Raw genomic sequence first — 18,391 nt, forward strand, 5'->3', positions numbered from 1 at the left:
ATGTTCTGGATGTTCCATGCAGTTAGCACGTTTCCGTTGATCTGCTAACAGAATTGTAAGTGGGCAAACTGAAAAGTGACCATTTGCTTTGCCATTAAACTATTCAGACCAACCACCATCTTCCACAGTGGAGCAGCTGAAAATCACCCTAGTTCCTGCCTCCCAAGAAATCCCATGCCTTGCATCCTCCACGAGAAACAAACTCTTTGAGGTGCTGAGTGCTGTTCAGCTGCCGCATCATGGGCTCTGCTTTCCACATGCCTCACCTGACACATAGCCCAACAGCGTCTCGGGCTCCTCCTTGTTCATCCAGGCTTGGAGATCTGGGCAGGAGAACATCAACTGGTGCCTCCCCTCCCAGCACTGGGGCCAGCAGCTGTGTTCACCCCATCTTCCCGCTGCAGCCAGACCAGCACCATCCTCTGGGCCCTCAGAGAGCTGGGGGAGCTCTCACATCTGGAGATGGCTGTGCCACGCTGCTTTCTTATGCAAGGCTTCGTGTCTGCCATCTGACCGAACAACCTGCACTACTGGCAGCATTGCTATAAACTTCACATTTCTAAAACAGCTTTGACAGGAAAGCCAGGACACTGGTAAGCACGTGCAAAGAACAGACACAAATTAGGCCCACTTTGTAATTCAGACAGTTGAGTCCAGAGGATCTGGAATATTGGCTTGAGCTATTGCAATACCATAGAAATTAAACTGTCTACAGAGCTGCAGCAGCCAGCGTCCCTGCATTTTCATGCTGGCGTATACCAAGCTGCAAATGAGTGGAAAAGTACCTGCTGAGTCACCAGATGATGCGTAACATTTTTAACAATGGAAAGTCAACAGCACAGAACAACTTCAGGTTAGGTATCCTTGAAACAACATGAGGTGTAAGTGTACATTTCAGGCACCCCCAGACAGCATATTTTCCAGCAAAACCTCATGTTCAGGTTCCTTCATTCAGGAAGGTACCTGGGTTTCCACCCAAGTGCACCCAGAGCTGCTGCCTGGGTTTCAGTGTGCCGCCAAGAGAGGGCCCTACAGCAGGTAAGCTGAGCCTGAGAGCTGCTCAGGCCTCTCCTGACAGGTTTAGGAACTGAAAGCTTCAATCATTCGTGTGCACTGCTCCTTGTTCCTGCAACTAATGGTGCTTGACCAGAAGCAGTGTGAGGTGTTGCATACCTGTGGTGGCAGGTGAGGGCCACCGCCGAGCCTGCCTCCTTACCCATTTGCTGCCTTAAAAGAAGGAGGAGACAGCCTGTGAAGTAACGCTGCATGATTTATGTGAAAAACACAAAGGCACGCTGTGAGGTACCTTATGTCCTAACACAGCTGAGGAAAGCAGCATGAAAGCATGTGAGCTGCTGAAGAGCAGCTAGCCTTAAGGAGAAGTATGTGCCCCTGGGATGTGCAGATGAGGCTCCAGGTACCTAACGTCTGTGCCAGGGACTAGTGAGCCTTGAACAATACAATGTTCTATATTTGGGAAACAGGAAGGAGGAATGCTGCTCCTTTGTTGTTACATGTGCCCTCGTACTACTCTGCCAAAACAAAGCTCATAAAATTTGGCTTAATGATTTTCTCTGAAAATAGGGTACTTACATCCGTAAGAGCTTGAAACCAATGTATCCATCATATCCCTGTATTTAATTCTCCTTTCAAAGGATAATACTACTTCTAAAAAATCCCTGTTAGAGTCGTTACAATTTTAGTTTGCTCCCAGTATAATAAACAACTTCATCTGTCAGTCTCCAAACACTCTGCAAAGGAGTCAGCATCATTACTTACATCTTACAGAAAAGAAATCAGAGCATAATGACTTTCCCCACAACCACCAAGAAACAAGGAGCAGACGTACATACTGACTGTAGGCCTCCCACTGCAGCACCCTGTGCATTGCAATGCCTCCAAGTCCTGCACAGGCACAGGACAACACTGACCCTGCAATAATCTCTTGTCTGGAAGTGTTTAGAAACATGTCTTTATTTTTGCTGGCTGTGCAACCCATGCTTATTTCAAAGTCCCTCTTTTGGACAGGCTTTGCTACTAGACACACTGCTGCTACTAGATCGACTGGTGCTGCACTCAAAACAGCTCAACTTTTTTCCTTATAAGTGATTAACAACACTATATTTACTATACGTGCTATATGCATGCTATTTTAACTCTATAGAAAATACCATAATTACTAAACCAGCAAAAGTCTATAATAGCATGGGTGCTGATCTTTGTTTTTCAGCAGACTGTGCACTCCTCACAAAGCATATTATGAGAGAATTGCATGCTGCTTTTGTCCATTTGTGCAATTCTAATCACTACAGCAATCTCTTACTAGCTTTTTAGCTCGTTTCACCCCCGGCTCCTCCCTGCAATATTGGCTAATTTCTCATATTTACAGAAATTGTCATACATCAAACTCAGGATTGTGCCTATGGACAGCTACAGTGGCCTTCAGCAAATTATTGCTTTGTTAATACAGATTGGAAGTGAAATAAAAAAATTGTTTGGGCTATTTGGAGTGTTCCTTGGGCTTAATCAAGGCGTGGAGGCAGCCCCCGGTTAGGAAGGCTGACCTAGAGGCTGCAGCAACTGACACCAGAGCCACCAGAACTGGGCAGCAAAGCCACTCAACCGTGCAAGGACAGGGAGATTTCCTGTTAGAGCAAGTCCTGCTGGACAACACTTCTAGTGGCATCTCCCTCCAGTGTGACTTTGCCACGAAAACTTTCTCTACCTGCACAACCTTTTGGGTCTCCCACCAAAGCTCATCAGACAGTGAGTGAAGTACGGTATCTTCCAGCTCTTCCTAAACGGATGTCCCAAGCTGACTGCACTGTCACTGACCGCCACCATGGTGGGCTCGCTGGTGGCAAAGTGCAAGCCCAACACGACAAGGAAAGGACCCAGGAGAGGCTAGGAGTCACTAGCACAACAATACTGGAGGCGACCCATGCTACATCCAACCACAGCCCTTCCAAAAGTAGTCTTCTATTGCTCAGAGACAGTGCTAAATTAACACAGGTGTGCTGTTAGGGAAAACAACACTCTGCTTGTGTTCATCTTGTAGTTCAGTTGGAGCTGCAAACCGAAGAGTGATAAGGGAGGAATAATTTTAGAAGTCACCTAAAAAAAAGAAAAAGTGAATCAATGTATTTAATCAGAACTAGGAACTGAGGCCAGACCTCTCCAGCTCTTGTCCCTGTACAGTAAATGTACCACCTACTCTGTTAAATCGTCATATTCACACCACTGTGTTTTTTTAAAGTAAACTTTCCCATTCACTGCCAGTGCAAAAATCCTGGTGAATTTTCCCACATAAAAAGAACCTGGGCAGGGAGGGATGCAGAAAGAAAAAAACAACTAGAAAAAAATTAGCTCGATTCCAGTCCCCATCTGCTGGAGGATTTTTATATTACATTCATTCCTGGGGACCAACATCCTGGTTATCTGTGAATGTTGTTTCTAGCTTTCCTTCCAAAAAATTACACCAGATACTGTCTTCACTGCTGTGATTGAGCTCCAAGTAGGAGACGAATGAGCACCCACAGCATCAAGCAGCAAGATTAAGACTGAAAGACAGGTTCTGGGTAAGGGATGGTGTCAGCTCTCGGCAGTGCCTGGCTGGGCTCTGCGACATGCTGAGCCAGACACCCATTGAATCCTGGATCCCGTAGGAATGACGGCATCAGTCCCAGAGCAGAGCTGCGTCCTGCAGCCAAAAGGTGTTGACATCTCCACCCTGCATTATCCATGTCATTCCCCTTGCTATTCCTCCAGAGCTTCTGCAGGCTTTGTGATTCAGCAGTGAACTGTTAATACTTCCTTTGGTCATGTTTTTGCATGCGACTACTGATGCTCCTGCAGGTTTCTGTAACTACTACGGACAGGAGGCAAATTAGACAGCAAGGTAGGCCTGTCTGCAAAGCAATGCACTAACAGGGACGCTCTCTGGCTGGCTTCTAATACTGGAATTTTTAAGCAACTGTACATCCTGCTAGAGAAGTAACTCAGTACCAGGAGCACTAAAGCATGGTTCCTGCTCAGTCTTTTTAGGTCAGGATGCAAAACAAACCAACCACCACCAACAACAAAAATACCACATTTACCCTTTTAAAATGAATTTATAAAGCTTAAAAAAGCAAAAGTCAACATTAGTTAAGTGTCTTGGGAAACTGGGAATACTTTAGGAAGAAAATTAAACTGCAGAACCTGAAGTACATAAAAATATAAAAAAGTTAATTTGAGCTTTTGCAATGGCCTCCAGGAGGGACATGTGCCCGCGTGCACGCTTCAGGCTGCCCCCTTGCAGGGACAGCACAAGCTTTGTCACATCAGTGCTGTGGCACAAGTCAGAGGTGACATGGCCACCTCGCCTTGAACAAATGCTATCTTTGGGAGAACCAACAAAAAGTGAATACGGCTCCACACATCTGCCAGACCTACCACATCTCAGTTTTTCCTTGTACAAGACAATCACAGATTTCATGGTGGAAAACACGGGTACTGTAACTACAGCTTTTTAGTACAATTCTGAAATGAGTAACATAACATGCAGATATGACAGAAAGTCACTTAAGTTGATCTTGTTCTGGCTGAAAAGAGCTTTTAATTGCAAAATCCTTCACTAGACCAGAATATCGTGACAGAGTCACTCTTACGCAGGCCTTGCCTTCTGAGGACCCACCTCTGGGTGTTAACCATTAAGCAGCAGAATTTTTGTCAGGTGATCAGCTGGAAACTAAAGCAAAAGCCTTTTAACAGGCTGATTTCCAGTTCATGAGCTGTGTCTCACAATGACAGGCCAATGCATCCCTTTGACGCACCAGCTATGACACCTGTTTCACCGTTCACTTAAAAGGTCCGAACCTGAGCTGCAAAATGCCTTTTGTTTCCCCGTCACACCAAGCTGCCTCTTGCCAGTAGCCAACCTAGTCCTAGCAATATGAACCAGCCCAAGTAATAAGTCAAACAGCAGCAGCCCATGCTAAGGGAGTGCTCTGTGCTGAGTGTGAAGCGGGTGTCTATTCTCCGTTTGCATATCCAGAGCCCTCCAAAGACATTAGAGATGACAGTCAAAACAGAGCAGCTCTTGGCAGCAGGCTGTGTAACGAGATCAGCAATGGCAGAGCCCAGCTCTCAGGACTCAACAGTGATAGATGCCTTGCCAGACATCTTGTAAAACCAACAAAAAGTGGAATTAGACCCTGGCAGATGTTGACAGCATCATGAAGCTGGCTATTGTAAGGAGGATTTGATGATCTAAATTGGTTAAGGGAAAGATAAACAGGATAGGTCTAACTTCCTTTTAATTATATTAAAAAAAAGAAAAAAAGGATCAAGAAGTTAAGAAGTTCATAAAGACAACTCCACTGGAGAGGTAAGCAACTTCAGTGTGCAACTTGCACCTTAGGAATCTACAAGACAAAGAAAAAGATGTGCCCAAACATTCAGAATTCACCAGGTACTCTCAACTCCTGCCAGGAAATCCAACTGGATGAACGGCTATTTAGGAAGCGGTGTGAGGAAAGAAGAGAAAGTTACATAAGGAAGCAGTACATTCTACAACCTTGAAAACATAATCTTCAGAATGACTCAAAGTCAGCCCTTCAAAAGTTCATTAAGACACTCGATTATTTTGTAGATACTAAAAATCATCCTGAGACGCAGAATGGGTTAGTCTCCCAAGAAAATGAATAGGAATGAATGCCTTTTAAAATGAAACAAAAAACCAATGGTGGAGGAATTCTGTGAAGCAATGACAGACAGAAATGTTTTACGGGTTGCATGAGAGATATTAAAGCACAGATGTTTTTTGTGTGAAAACACAAAGTCTTGCAGCAGGAAGGAAAAAACACTCAAATTTTGTTTCACTTTCAAGGGTCGGTACTGCATTCAAAAGATTTCCCCATTCAAAGTGTCACACCTAGCACCTAGACAAGTGACAGCATTTACCTCCTCCTAACAGCAAGCCTCATTTAGACCTCTTATTTAGCTGAGCAGTGGGTGTTTATGCATAACTTTCTGACTGCAAACCGTACAAGTAGCTAATGATGGGCTCCTGTATTCCGATACAGCTGACGACTATGAAAGTCTGGCAAACTATACAGAAATTAAGAATTTGTACTCTTATTTTAAGCTGCCTTTACTATTTTAGATCACAAACATCCTTCCTTCTTTTCCTGTGAATTTCTTCAGAACGACTCCTTATAAATCATGTTTTTTGCCCTAGCTACCAAAAAAAAAAAAGATTTTAGAGTTTACAGAACAAAATACTCTGAAATAGCACCGGCACACAGCCCTGTTTAATCACGTGTTGACTGCTTTGTTCTGTTTCTTGTATTTCATTCGTGTTCTGCTTGTAAGAACTTTAACCCAGTCTCAGTGCAAAGGCAGTGCTTGGAGCCTCTGGAAGTCAGGTGCACGCCCACCCCAGGCGACACCCTGTGGTTCCAGAGGGTGGTTTCATGCAGTGTTGGCACTTGGGGGATCCCTCCAGCCCCACGCTGCCCCGGGTGAGCGCTGCCCAGCTGCCGGGTTTCCCAAGCACCTTCGCAACACAAAGGTAGCTGACCACTTGCTCCTGGATCGCAGCTTTCCACAGTGAGGATGAACTTGTTTGTGTAACGGGCTGGACATATGGTCCAAGATAGGTCTCAAAGCATTACATTACCAAATACTCTTTAAGGAACGAAAGCTATCCATATCACTGGAGTGAGCTCACTTTTACATGTCACGAGAAATGTGGGACACATTCAGAGAAGCATTTGTACCCTGCTGACGCTCTTCAACAGTCAGGTTCAGCTGACATTAAAGCTTTCTCAGGTACAAATTAATTCATGCCCAGGACTCAGAGGTGAGAAACTAAAAGGTGTTCTCATTGCCTCTACTCGCATTTCAGGTGCCTGTACTTTGCCACATTAATTTGCCATGCCCTCTCTACACTACTTTGTTAGAGGCATTTTTAAAGAATGCAGTAATTTATGAAGTGCTGACTACTAATTAATGAGTAACAAATGCTCTGTGTAGCCTATTACAGTTCACAGGACCCAATTTAAGTAGCTGCACAGATCAGTACGTTCCTTCCAGCAGCAAGATGCATTTAGTTCTGCTTGCTGGCTGGCTCAGGAACATCACTAATTACATTACATACATTAATCCAATTTAGCTTTTGCGTGGGACATCATCTGCCCTTTATGTTCAATCCACAAAAAATCTCTCAAACTCTCCAAAATAATTGTGGTCTTACTGTAAAAGTCCAGCACGGCTGCACAGAGCAGATATAGCATGCATTCCCAATGCTGTTTTTGGGTATGACGCTCTCCTTGCAGTTTAATCCGTTGCCTCTTCAACATCTGCTGCTGCTCACTTAGAGCTCTTTATCTTCCCAGCTGAAGGCTACTATGACAGCCCTACCTATCCTCATTTCTGCACCTGATCAGCTGCATAGGAAAGTACCGAGGTTGTTTTCCTCACCTTCTGTGTATTACCATTACTAGACAGCCACACAGTTTTAAGGAAAAAGTCGATTCCTTTCAACCAGTTATTTCCACAGTTAGAGTACTATGAGAAAATCTAAATATCCAGAACATTCACAAGTTTTCTGGCCTAGCATCATGTGCCACACAACACAGGTCTTAAGACCTCGAAAATACTTATACTTACTCCCACTTAAAACCCAGAATCTGCTTCAGGACTACAACTTTAGCTCAGCTCTCCGGTATAACCTGGTGAGCATGGCAGAAGAGATGTTTACAAAGCAGTGAGCACTGCATTTACCCCTCGGGATGCTCTGAGCAAGAGAATATCTTAAAATTGTTAAGATTTCAAGTTTTAATGAAGACTACTGCTCTGCAGTGGGCCAGCTGGTTAACAGTGAAAACAAGGCAATGCCCCTGGATTTCCAGTTGTGTGTTTTTGTAAATTCATTTTGAGTGTTTCATCATGGTTTCGGCACATGAGGGTAACCAACTACCACAACTTATGCCTAAATCAAGTGAACAAATGCTTCACAAGTGAACAAGCTGCTTAGCAGATTCCTGAGCTTCTCCAGGCAACAAACTTCAAACAATAAGTCCAGATAACTTCTGGTAGCGCTTTGTCTAGTGACTGACACTGAGAATCTTGTTTGAGATAAGCTCATTAAAGCACTAACAAGATTGTGTGGGAACTCCAGTCAGTGATGGCCACAGCTACGCCACAGGTGAAGTGCTGCATAAGCTGATGTTAGAAGAGAGTTAAGCTTGTAATTTTGTTTGAATCCAGGCTTCAGCTTTATCACTGACAACTAACCACAAGGCCATGTATAAAGTCAGAGTTTTCCTTGGCATTAGCGGGCGTTAACTCCTTCCAACTATATTTCACTTTATTAACCGTCATACAACAGCTCGTCTTGTTACATGCTCCCACACTGGGCTAGCCAGGCTTGCTTAGGGCATTTATCTCACCGCCTCCTGCCCGACAGTGTAAACACAGAGCACTTCGACACAGCCAACAGGAACAATCAAAGTAGCAAATGAGGGGCGAGCAACCTTTCCTTTTGTTGTAGGAAGAGGGATGGCAGGACAGGGCAAACGTATTATCAAAGAAATGAAAGCAAAACAACATTGACAGGAGGATCAGATCCTTGAATCTCCCTAATGTTACATTTGAAAATTTCCCTGCATGTTCCTCTCCTGCAGAAGCCTTGAAAACATGTGCAGGGGAATATACTTTATTCATTAGTAAACTTAAAGCAGATTTCCATGGCAGCACCCGGTGGTCCCACTTGTTTAACTTGTTGAAAAAGTTTACCATGTTTACAATGTGGCTTAGCAGATAGGAGTAGGCTGCTTAGCATCAACCACCTCAAAGCAACTTTGCTTTACAAATGAGGAAATGCAAGGGTGGGGTGCTCTCCACCTTTTCTATGAATTACAGAGAGTTACATATTAGAATACCTATCTGTGTAACAGTTATTTTAGGATCAATTTATTATGAGTGAACAGTCAAAAAATGAAAAAGATGAAACAATAAGCATATGCGCACCTCACAGATTTTATCTCAGATGGGCATGCTGTAATGTGTCTGAACTCACTCTAATGCCACACATTTAGTGACTTAACTCCAGAGACCTTGTCACATTTAAGACAATAAAACATAAGATCTTTGCTACAGGCTGTAATTTCTTACATTTGACTTGAAAAACATAATCCATCTCCCAAATGCACTTTCACCATAACTTCTATTTTGAATTTTTTAGGCATTATTCATAAGTAGCCTTTCATCAACCAATAACTTTATTTAAAGGTGGGAAGGAGGAGCCACTCACTCTCTCAAATTCAGAATTACAGAACCTAATCTAAATTATGTAAAAAAAACCCAAAACTTTGCATTCCTCTGCTATGCATGGCACTAGTGTTTCTTCTAGTTTCTTCTAATAGCTTTGCTGCAGTAAATATAACTAGAACTTGCTTAAATACTGTTTCTCAGCAGACATTTACAGATTCATGGCACAGCCTGAAAGCACAAAGGAATTGTTGAGTGGCCCACTGACTACATATTTTAAATCAAAATAAACATCAGCTTTTACCATCTATCATGATTTAAGTAGACTTTACTTTCAAGCTTGAAGGAAAGTCATGCAGATATGCACATTACCTCCTAAGTTCCATCAGCCTCTTCTTCCCCCCACCCTCCAAAAAAAACATAGGTTTTAGAAGAGTCAGAAAGAGGCAATATGCTTACCCCCAATAACAGTTAGATCATCTTTAATTCTAGCACCTGAAGTTATACAAGGGTTTGCTTAATAATCAAGTTTCAAAGAACTGTTGGACACATTCAGTAAGGTGACAACTGTGCAATACCACTCAGTATTTCAATATCAGGGAACATACTCTTGAATTGTTTAAACACAATCCACAGAACTCAAAATTAAACAACCATCCACAGTTTAACTAAACAATCAGTTAAAAGTCTTACAGTTTAATAATTCACATAATGGTCAGTCTTTAGTAAGGGATACTGCAATTGATTAAAACACAACACTAGATTTTACTCTACGGGTGTGTTGGGCAGGCACATAATTGGCCATTCTTGGGTATAACCAGAGGAGTAAGGAGAAGTTTACCACAGTTTGGCAAATCCCACATTTTGTCAGTTAAAAGTGAACTGTGAGAATTAAATACTCATCTTTACATATACACAAGTTATGCTGTGAAAGCATATTTGCTTACAAACATATAAAAATACTTGTTAACTAGTTTGATAAGAAAATAATGTATAAAAGTATATAGCAAAAACATTTAATCATCTCTGACAATGGAAAGATCAAATTCATTTTTATATCACATGAAACAAAAACAGCTAGAATTTTAGTTTTCCTTAATCCCTTACCCAGAAATACAAAGGAAGACACTTTTTTTTTTTGTTGTTTCCAAACAATGATGTGAAATTTCATATTAAGCTGAAATGCCTCAATCCAGAATGAGCTCAGGTATTTGGCCATATTCTAATTGTAGTAGTAATCATCCTGTAGCTGTTCTGGATTCATAAAATAAATACAGTAGACTGTTTTGGCCACTGAAATAAAACTGCAGCATAAACAAGAGATAAAAATTTTTGCTGACAATGAAATTCAGTGTAGGTTTCTTAAGGCTAGCTGAATACTCAAGTCTAATTTAGCTGAGGGCAAAAAAGCCAATCCACCCCTTTTTAAAAGTATTCTCTATGCTTCAGTATAGGTCTTTGTAATAGCTAATGAAACGTCAGAAGTAAAAATAAATTAATTCACAAGAGACAACTTATGCATGACTTCAACACCTTGTCCTACACGGTTTTGTTTCATCTCCTTTGCGAATAAAACTCCACAAGGTGCAAGCTCTTAAGAGAGAGGAGGGAACTGTGGTATTAAAGAAGCAGCCTTAGTGTTTTGCTTTGAAGTCTGCCCCAAGATGACAGTCTTCTTCAAGAACTATTCTGCCAGCTTCTTGGACTAAGGCTATTCTGGTGACCACTTTTAGGACATGCACATATAAGGCTAGACCAATACCAGAAGTGATGTAAAATGATGGAAAGAAAAAAAATAATCTGGCAGTTGATAGCTTGGTTCTTGGGATTCTCAGAAAATAACACAATGGCAGCCTTTCTTGTCTTTCTCTTTCCGTGTTGGCTCTGGTGAAGGAGGGCACTCTTGTTCTTGAAATTTCCTGGAAACAGATATTTCAAGTTAAATTCATAGACTTATTTTCACTAAAATAAATACTGTATTTGAATTTACTGTTTTTACACTTTTATAGAAGATGGACTTACTTTTGATGCTCAAACTACTTAAAAAAATGAGTGATGGTATTTTGATTTTGCCTTTTTTTTTTTTTTAAAGAAACCCCTCTTTTTACAGAAGGCCAATATTCAAATTTATTTTATCTGTTTGGCTTACTGGGTAATCAATAAAATCTGAAATAGTAAGGTGAAGAAGTTCTGTTTCAAATACATGTAACATTCATGTGAGCCTTTTTGCCAATACACAGGAAAATTTTAGAACAGAGTATTGGTTGAAGTTCACTGATAACAGCAGGCAGGATTTTTTCAGTGATCTCCCACTGCATTTCAATATATTTGCTGGAGCTATCCATTAATACAGGGACATCAATTATTTGGACTTCAGTTACCGTACCTTATAACTCTGACAAGTTCATGAAAAGCTTGGTCTACATTCAATCGGATTTTTGCTGAGGCTTCCATGTACGTTACTTTAAGTTGTCGCGCTAGCTGCTGACCTTCCTCTTGTGTCACCTGTAAGTGAAATCAATTGTTAAGCTAAATGTCATGCAGGCACATTTGTATCAGAAGACACTGCAAATACCATCAACCTAAGGATCTACTCCCCTCCAACAATAATGCTTATTTGACCCTAAACTAGTTCCTGCACTGTCTACATAATACAACTGGAAAACAAACCCATGTGCTACAACATACAAATTGGTTGTTTGTTAAGCATATGGATTTCCTCCACTGCAGCTGCCTGCCATTCACCTCATGTCTGCAATAACAAGACCAGAGTTTTCTTCCTAAGCAGACAGGAGTTCCTCAAAGCAAGTGCCTGAGTCAAAATCTGATGGATTACTAAGAGCACTCTGAATTCTATTGCTAAATTTACCCTCTTCCTGGCCCAGTTAAATCTAGAGAAAAAATAAAGATTACTTCTTTTAAAACAAGAAGTGATGTTTAGCTTCTGAATCTTTATTAAAATCATAAGAAATATATTTATGACATAGCAAAATGTTAAGACGGCCAATTTTAAATGTAGCCTAAATCGCAAGAGATGTAAAAAACACTGTGAAGTCTCCCCTCTTAAATATTAATGAGACATCATCTTGCCCCTTGTCTCCTTGTGGCAAATGAGAAAAGGGAGATTAAGAGGAAATAATGAGCACCATGAAGAGCTGGAATAAAATTTAAAATGATGAAGCAGAAGGCAGGAAGCTTCCAATACAGGAAGGAGGAATAAGTTGGTCACAGGGCAAAACCAAAGGAGATGGCTACATGCTTTTGGATGAGCCAAAAGCAGTGAGGTCAGATGACAGAAGGCCACCTTGAGCAGTGCAAAACATGAAAAAGACTTCAACAGGAAGCTTACCCCCAGCACAGGGAGGAAAGGGCAGCTTTCAGTGATAAAAGGAAGTACGACAGATCTTGCCAAGACAGCGGCTAGTGGCAGAAATGTCAAAGATTACACTGCTTTCACAGAAAAATGTTAAACCAGCACGTACAGGACTGATATCATGAGAACAAAAAACCCTAAGGGTTTATTTTTAGTTTGTTTTTGAAAAAGCAGTCAGATGCACACTGAGATTAAGAAACTACACAGAAATGGAAATAGAAAAACATCATTGCAGGCATTCAGCACAGTGCAAGATGTAGAAGTTTTAAGGTAAAGTTTTACTTTTTAACTTACAAAATACTTTCCTACAGCTATACACATGGTCTGAGAGCCTTCTTGCACAGCATCTCAACACACTTGACTCCTCTGTCACTAGCACCCCCACTTGCACTGTATTTATACAGTTATTGCTGAACTGAGAGCTGCTCCCACTAAACCCTCTCCAAGGAGCCCCCGCAGCACCTTGTGCCATTACAGCTAGAGTAACTCAGGGTGCATCCGCTGATCTCAAACACTCGCTGAAGCTACATGTATTTCAGTGTTATCACCATCTGCTGAAGCCAGGAAAAAAAAAAAAAAAAAACCTACACAACCAAGATAACTTACTGGAGCTGCATTTTTAATAGCCAGGCACAAAGTGAGAATGACTGGGATCCTTCATTTCTCCATTATTGTCTGAAAACTGAATGATATTCAAGTTTTCTGCTCCAGTAGCTACAATCATCCCACTTTCATCTTCCCCTCCAGCCCAAAATGTTGAAATGTCCTTGTTCCAAAGCTTATGAAGGCTGCATTTAAGAAATGTTTATAGCTGGCAGATTAGTGACATGGCATAATCCCACAAAGTTTGTATGAGGACTTTCAGAACCTTTTATGCCTCTCTGCCTCATTCACCAGACAAAAATAAGCTAAACTATCAGTAATATGGTAGCAGTTGCAAACCAGCCCCCTTTATTTTCCTTCATCCCTGCATAGTTACTGCAGCCCCAGAAAGTGAGAGATTAAAGTCTAATAAAAATAAATAACTGGGAAAGACAGCATGACAGCGAGGATAAACTCTATGCAGTCTTTACAGGTACCTGATTATTATTTTCTTCATTATTGTACCTAAAGCATGTTAGAGATACAGCTACATTTGTTTTGTAGGGAGCTAACACTGTAATAAAGTTAAGCTACACTTTCACAATATTCTGCATTAAAAAAAAAATATAGATATAACATCAGAGCCCTTACTGCTTTTGCTAGATTATCTGTAATTGCTCAATTCAATCTATCATTTTGTCTAATTTTACCAGTATTTCCTGAAGTAGCTTGCGGTCAATGCCAGTGACCACAAAGTCAGTTTAACAACAACAACAAAAAAAAAGCAACAAAAAATCTTGGTTTTGGACACACTATGGAAACATTTGCAGTGCTCAAACAGTAAATTAGAAGCCACAGCAGACCAGTTCTGTTCTTAAAGCTGAGGGGAATGTTGGAAGGACAAACGGAAATACTAGAAAACAAAAATATGAATTTACATCATGACATTCTCCCTTCTCCCTAGGTATGTACAACAACCCTGTGTGTGTCATGACAAATTTCAGTAAGGATGATAGGAAAGCTTATTAAAAATAAAATTATAAAAATTACAGCAAAATAAGAATTACACATTTTTTCTTCAAAGAACACTTATTTTGATAGAACTAAATGGAACCACAGAGTTTCTGATCGACTGTATGTGTTGGTTCTGCTCTGAAAATCTTAGTTTTGGTAAAATGAAGGGTGAACATGAACGGGCATCAGTTGCAATGCTTATCCCTTGTTTTAGGGCATTTTACCATTTGTTTTCAGATATTGTTCATTCACACTGTTCAATATTTGGTAAAAGTTTCTCAAATTAATGTAATGGATTATGTCCCATTGTATATACATTACATACATGTAATGTAATGTCCACTGTAATGGATGTAAATGAGCAAGTCAAACATGGAAAAACTTATTCCCCAACTCCCTAAGTAACAGGCTTCTTTCTGAAGAAGCTTCCATTTGAATATCTGCAGAAGAATCCTCTGAACATCTCAGATTGCCTTCCTTCTCCACTATTTTATCTGAGAATTGTCAGAAATACATTCATTTCTGAACTTTCTGTACTTTCCTGCACCTAGAGAAATGCTACAATGCTCTGCTGCTTTATACACTTATTTTCAGTTAAACACTGTGTGTGTATTTTGCCTCTATACTTACACAGACTAAAGGCTATGGTGTACTCATGTCAGAAGGTGACAGGTGGTTCCTCTCCACCTCGAGGAAGCACTTCATTTCTATCTCCTTGTGGTCATTCCGCAGTGCTCCCTACACAGCAACGTGTTCCCACTCCTGGGGAGAGCCCCATCATTCCTGAAGAGCAGCTTTGTCACCTATAGGTGCTGCCACCTCTGGCTTATACCAGGCAGCATTACCTTCATACGCCTGGTCCGCTATTCATACACTGTATTTTGTCCACGTTCTGATTTCAAAGGTCCCCCTGGCACACACAAACCATGGTTATGAAGAACTGATGCATTTAAACAGGCTGACTTGCTGTACTCAACTCCTGTATCAGATGGCTGATTGCTCATTATCTACAGAGTTCAAAAAAATCAAGCAAGTCATGGGAAAACCTGAAGGTACAACCCATCCGTGAGAGCAGACATCACCATAAGGGGCCGTAACAAAACATCTCAGGCCAAGCCATTTGTGAAACAGCACAACCACCCTACTAACCGCTTTTGCTGGCATCCAGGCTGATGCTGAGCAAGATCAAACCACAAGACTGCCTGCCCGCCCAGGATCATCAGCTGCCTAGGCATAAATAGAAGCCACAAGGACCTCACCTCTCTTTTAAAACCTTGTTTTAAAGGTATCTAGCAACATAGATGGTCTTAGCACTAGGTCACTGTATTCGTTCAGTAGTAAAGCAAAAGGAAAAAACTATCATTTAATGAAATTCAAGCACTTTCCTGTTGCAACTTGGATTTTCCTTGAACCCCTGCCATCTGGGGAATGATCGGACTTGATCTAACTTAAGCTAGCAGTTACCTTCAAAAAATCATACATATTGTGCACTGACAAACCTACTCCCCTGTTAGTAGCAGTTATTACCAAAATATCAGGTGCTCTACTGAATTGCCTTACTGTAGAGATATCCAGCGTTGTCCGAGTTGCACAGAATCAACCCATTTAAGAGAGAGACTACCACATGGCATTTACTTTATGGAAAGAGCAATGAGAGAGAGTGCTTCAGCTTTGGCTTTGTGGTCGGTCACAAATCCATGACTGATTGGGGTATCTGGAATTATTGGTAACTGTATTCTTACCATAGAAGGAAATTCAAAAGATTAACGCTTGCTCTTCCTCTAATGAATCGGTTCTCTTTGCCAACCTAATGCCTGGCTATTCAGGACTTTGCCTCCCATGCTACACGGGAGACAATTACATGAAGTCTGCTTAATTCCATTTATCTACAAGTATTACTGTAGTGAATTGCTATTTCAAACTTCCATTTCATCTCTTTTCTTACAAAACCACAGAAGTTGACCTGTAGTTATTACAGCCACCACTACTTTAGGCTGCACTTTCAGTATGCCACTGACATTTCATAAAAATCATACTACAGGTTGTGCACTTCTGCAGTACCAGGCAGCTCCCCTATTTCCTGAGAAACACTTAGAAACATTTGCCATTGCATCAGGATTATCAGTTACACATTATTTACTTCCAAATTTATGGTATCATAATGACAGCACTCTACACTGTGTTCAACTACAAATTACAGTTACTTGCATAAAGGTGTGGTCAGACCCTTGAGACACCCAAACCACTTTCATACATTTAACTCTTTCAGGATCCAGGAAGATCTGTGTGTTAATTCTATTGAGTATCAATCGCTGATCAAAACATATGCTAAATGACTTTAACTTAGTTTTACGTTCTCAGAGCACATGTTCGCTATTAGTTCACTGGTTTGCCTCCTGTCTTTAGGAAAAAGGAGGATGTCTAATACAAGCAGTTTTGTTCTAAAACCTTATATCCAGCCTCCTGAATTTCCAGAAAGTGCTAAATTCTGAAGCTGAAAAACATACCTTTCTAACTGAACAAGTTTAAAAGAGCAAGATGACTTTTTGCAGGACTGCCTCGTATGAAAAAGGAGTCTGGCTGACATGGTAGAAGAGAAGCCTGACACACCAGCAGACCGAGAACACAAAACGCAGAGGACTAGCACTGCTCTCATGTTTGCCCACAAGTCACAGCCCCGAGACACCTCGCTAGCACAGGGCTCCGGGCTGGGTGAGGGAGAGCTCTGCCTTCTTCCCCGGAGCTCCCTCGCAGCCGCCTGTGCAACCAGTGAGGGACAACCCTGCCTGGCAGGCTGAAGTTTTCCATACTTGGGAAGATGTGGTGGCAGGACTCGTTTTCAGCCAGGTCAGCAAGCTGATCCAACTCTGAATGGACGCCTGCAGTGAGAGTTCACGTGACGGAGCAGAGGCTCTGGCTGCTGTTTAACATCCAGCCGATAACATCTAACTGCTGACTGCTGCCAAAAGGCGAGGTCTCACTTTCTTCCCCCCACCCCAGCTCCCCCTTGCTCTGCTCAGAGCCACAGTCCCACCCCTTCCCATGCTTCGAGCTCTGGCACTCACTCTATCTCTCCATGAGCTGATTTAACTCGCACATGTACCAGAGCCATTCCAGCTTGCCTGTTTTTCTCCCTGTCTTGAGAGATGATTCAGCTTACAAAGTGCTTCAGATGAGTGCTAGAGCCAGCACAGGAAAGAGTGCAAACGTGAAGTCAAGAGGGACGGGAGGCCTCTCCCTTCTGGGGACCTCTTATGTCAGCTCGGCATCCCAAAACCATTCCTTTAGACTGACTTAAGACCAACTGAGCCCCCACCATGTGATGGGGGAAGGCGCAGGGAAGAGTTAAAAAGCACCTGTTTCAGCAAACTTAGAACTTAGCTTCTGCAAACGTCCAGCTTAACGAAGGCTGTTTAAGCCCTGCCCTATTGTGGAAGTGACAAATCCACTAATTAGCACATAAATTATGTGCACGGCAGTACCAGAAGTTACGCTTGCCAGTAGTTAATCAATTAGACAAGCCAAAACAACAACAAAAAGCTTCTGGGGACACATGCTTTTATTTGTGTTCAGATGTTAAGCAACTTTCCTTAATTTTGGAAGCAGCTGCTTTAAGCTTACACTTTTATCAGCCTATCACAATCTGAAAAAGAAAATAGGAATTGAATATGGAGGAACTAACAGGAGAAAAACGATGGGCATCTCTTCTTTGAGCAGAGAAACAGGTAAGTTACAGCCTGTGTAATAACATTAGGAGGGTGAAGGAGGCAGAACAAAGACCCTAAGTATTTCTAGAAATAGATCTATAGGATTACCATTTACATTTGTAGGAATCCTGTGAGAATTGGGTTTGACAGAGATGTTAATTCCCTCTCAAAGCATTCATATATTTGTCCTTCAGCTGTTAAAAGTCTGCATAACAGCTCAGTTTTACCTACATGGTTTCCATGGCAACATGTGTGCATTAAAGTACATCATGTTCCAGGACTTGCAAGGTTAAATCTGGGAATTTTGATGGGGGTATGATGTGTGAACACATTCCACTTTTGTCTAGGGGACAGGCCAGATAGTTCTGTGCACGTGGGAACACGTGAAGTAACTTCTGATGAGCCTCTGAGGGACTTCTACAAAAAGTTCTCTTAGACAAGAGTATCCCAAGTTGAAAGG

At 41.6% G+C, this 18,391-nt stretch overlaps 1 protein-coding gene across 2 annotated transcripts in view; it reads right to left on the minus strand.

The window, feature by feature from the left end:
• Window positions 1–9,720: 9,720 nt before the first annotated feature.
• Window positions 9,721–18,391, minus strand: part of RRAS2 (RAS related 2) — a 41,834-nt gene continuing 33,163 nt past the window's right edge. For both annotated transcript variants that reach the window (XM_035550410.2, XM_035550411.2), the window contains exons 5-6: window positions 11,642–11,760; window positions 9,721–11,174 (exon numbers count right to left, since the gene is read on the minus strand). In XM_035550410.2, coding sequence (XP_035406303.1) covers window positions 11,087–11,174; window positions 11,642–11,760 — 207 coding nt within the window. In that variant the 3' untranslated portion in view covers window positions 9,721–11,086. The remainder of the gene's footprint in view (window positions 11,175–11,641; window positions 11,761–18,391) is intronic.

Source organism: Cygnus atratus, chromosome 5 (assembly GCF_013377495.2).
Source record: "Cygnus atratus isolate AKBS03 ecotype Queensland, Australia chromosome 5, CAtr_DNAZoo_HiC_assembly, whole genome shotgun sequence".
In the NCBI taxonomy this organism is placed as follows: Eukaryota; Metazoa; Chordata; class Aves; order Anseriformes; family Anatidae; genus Cygnus; species Cygnus atratus.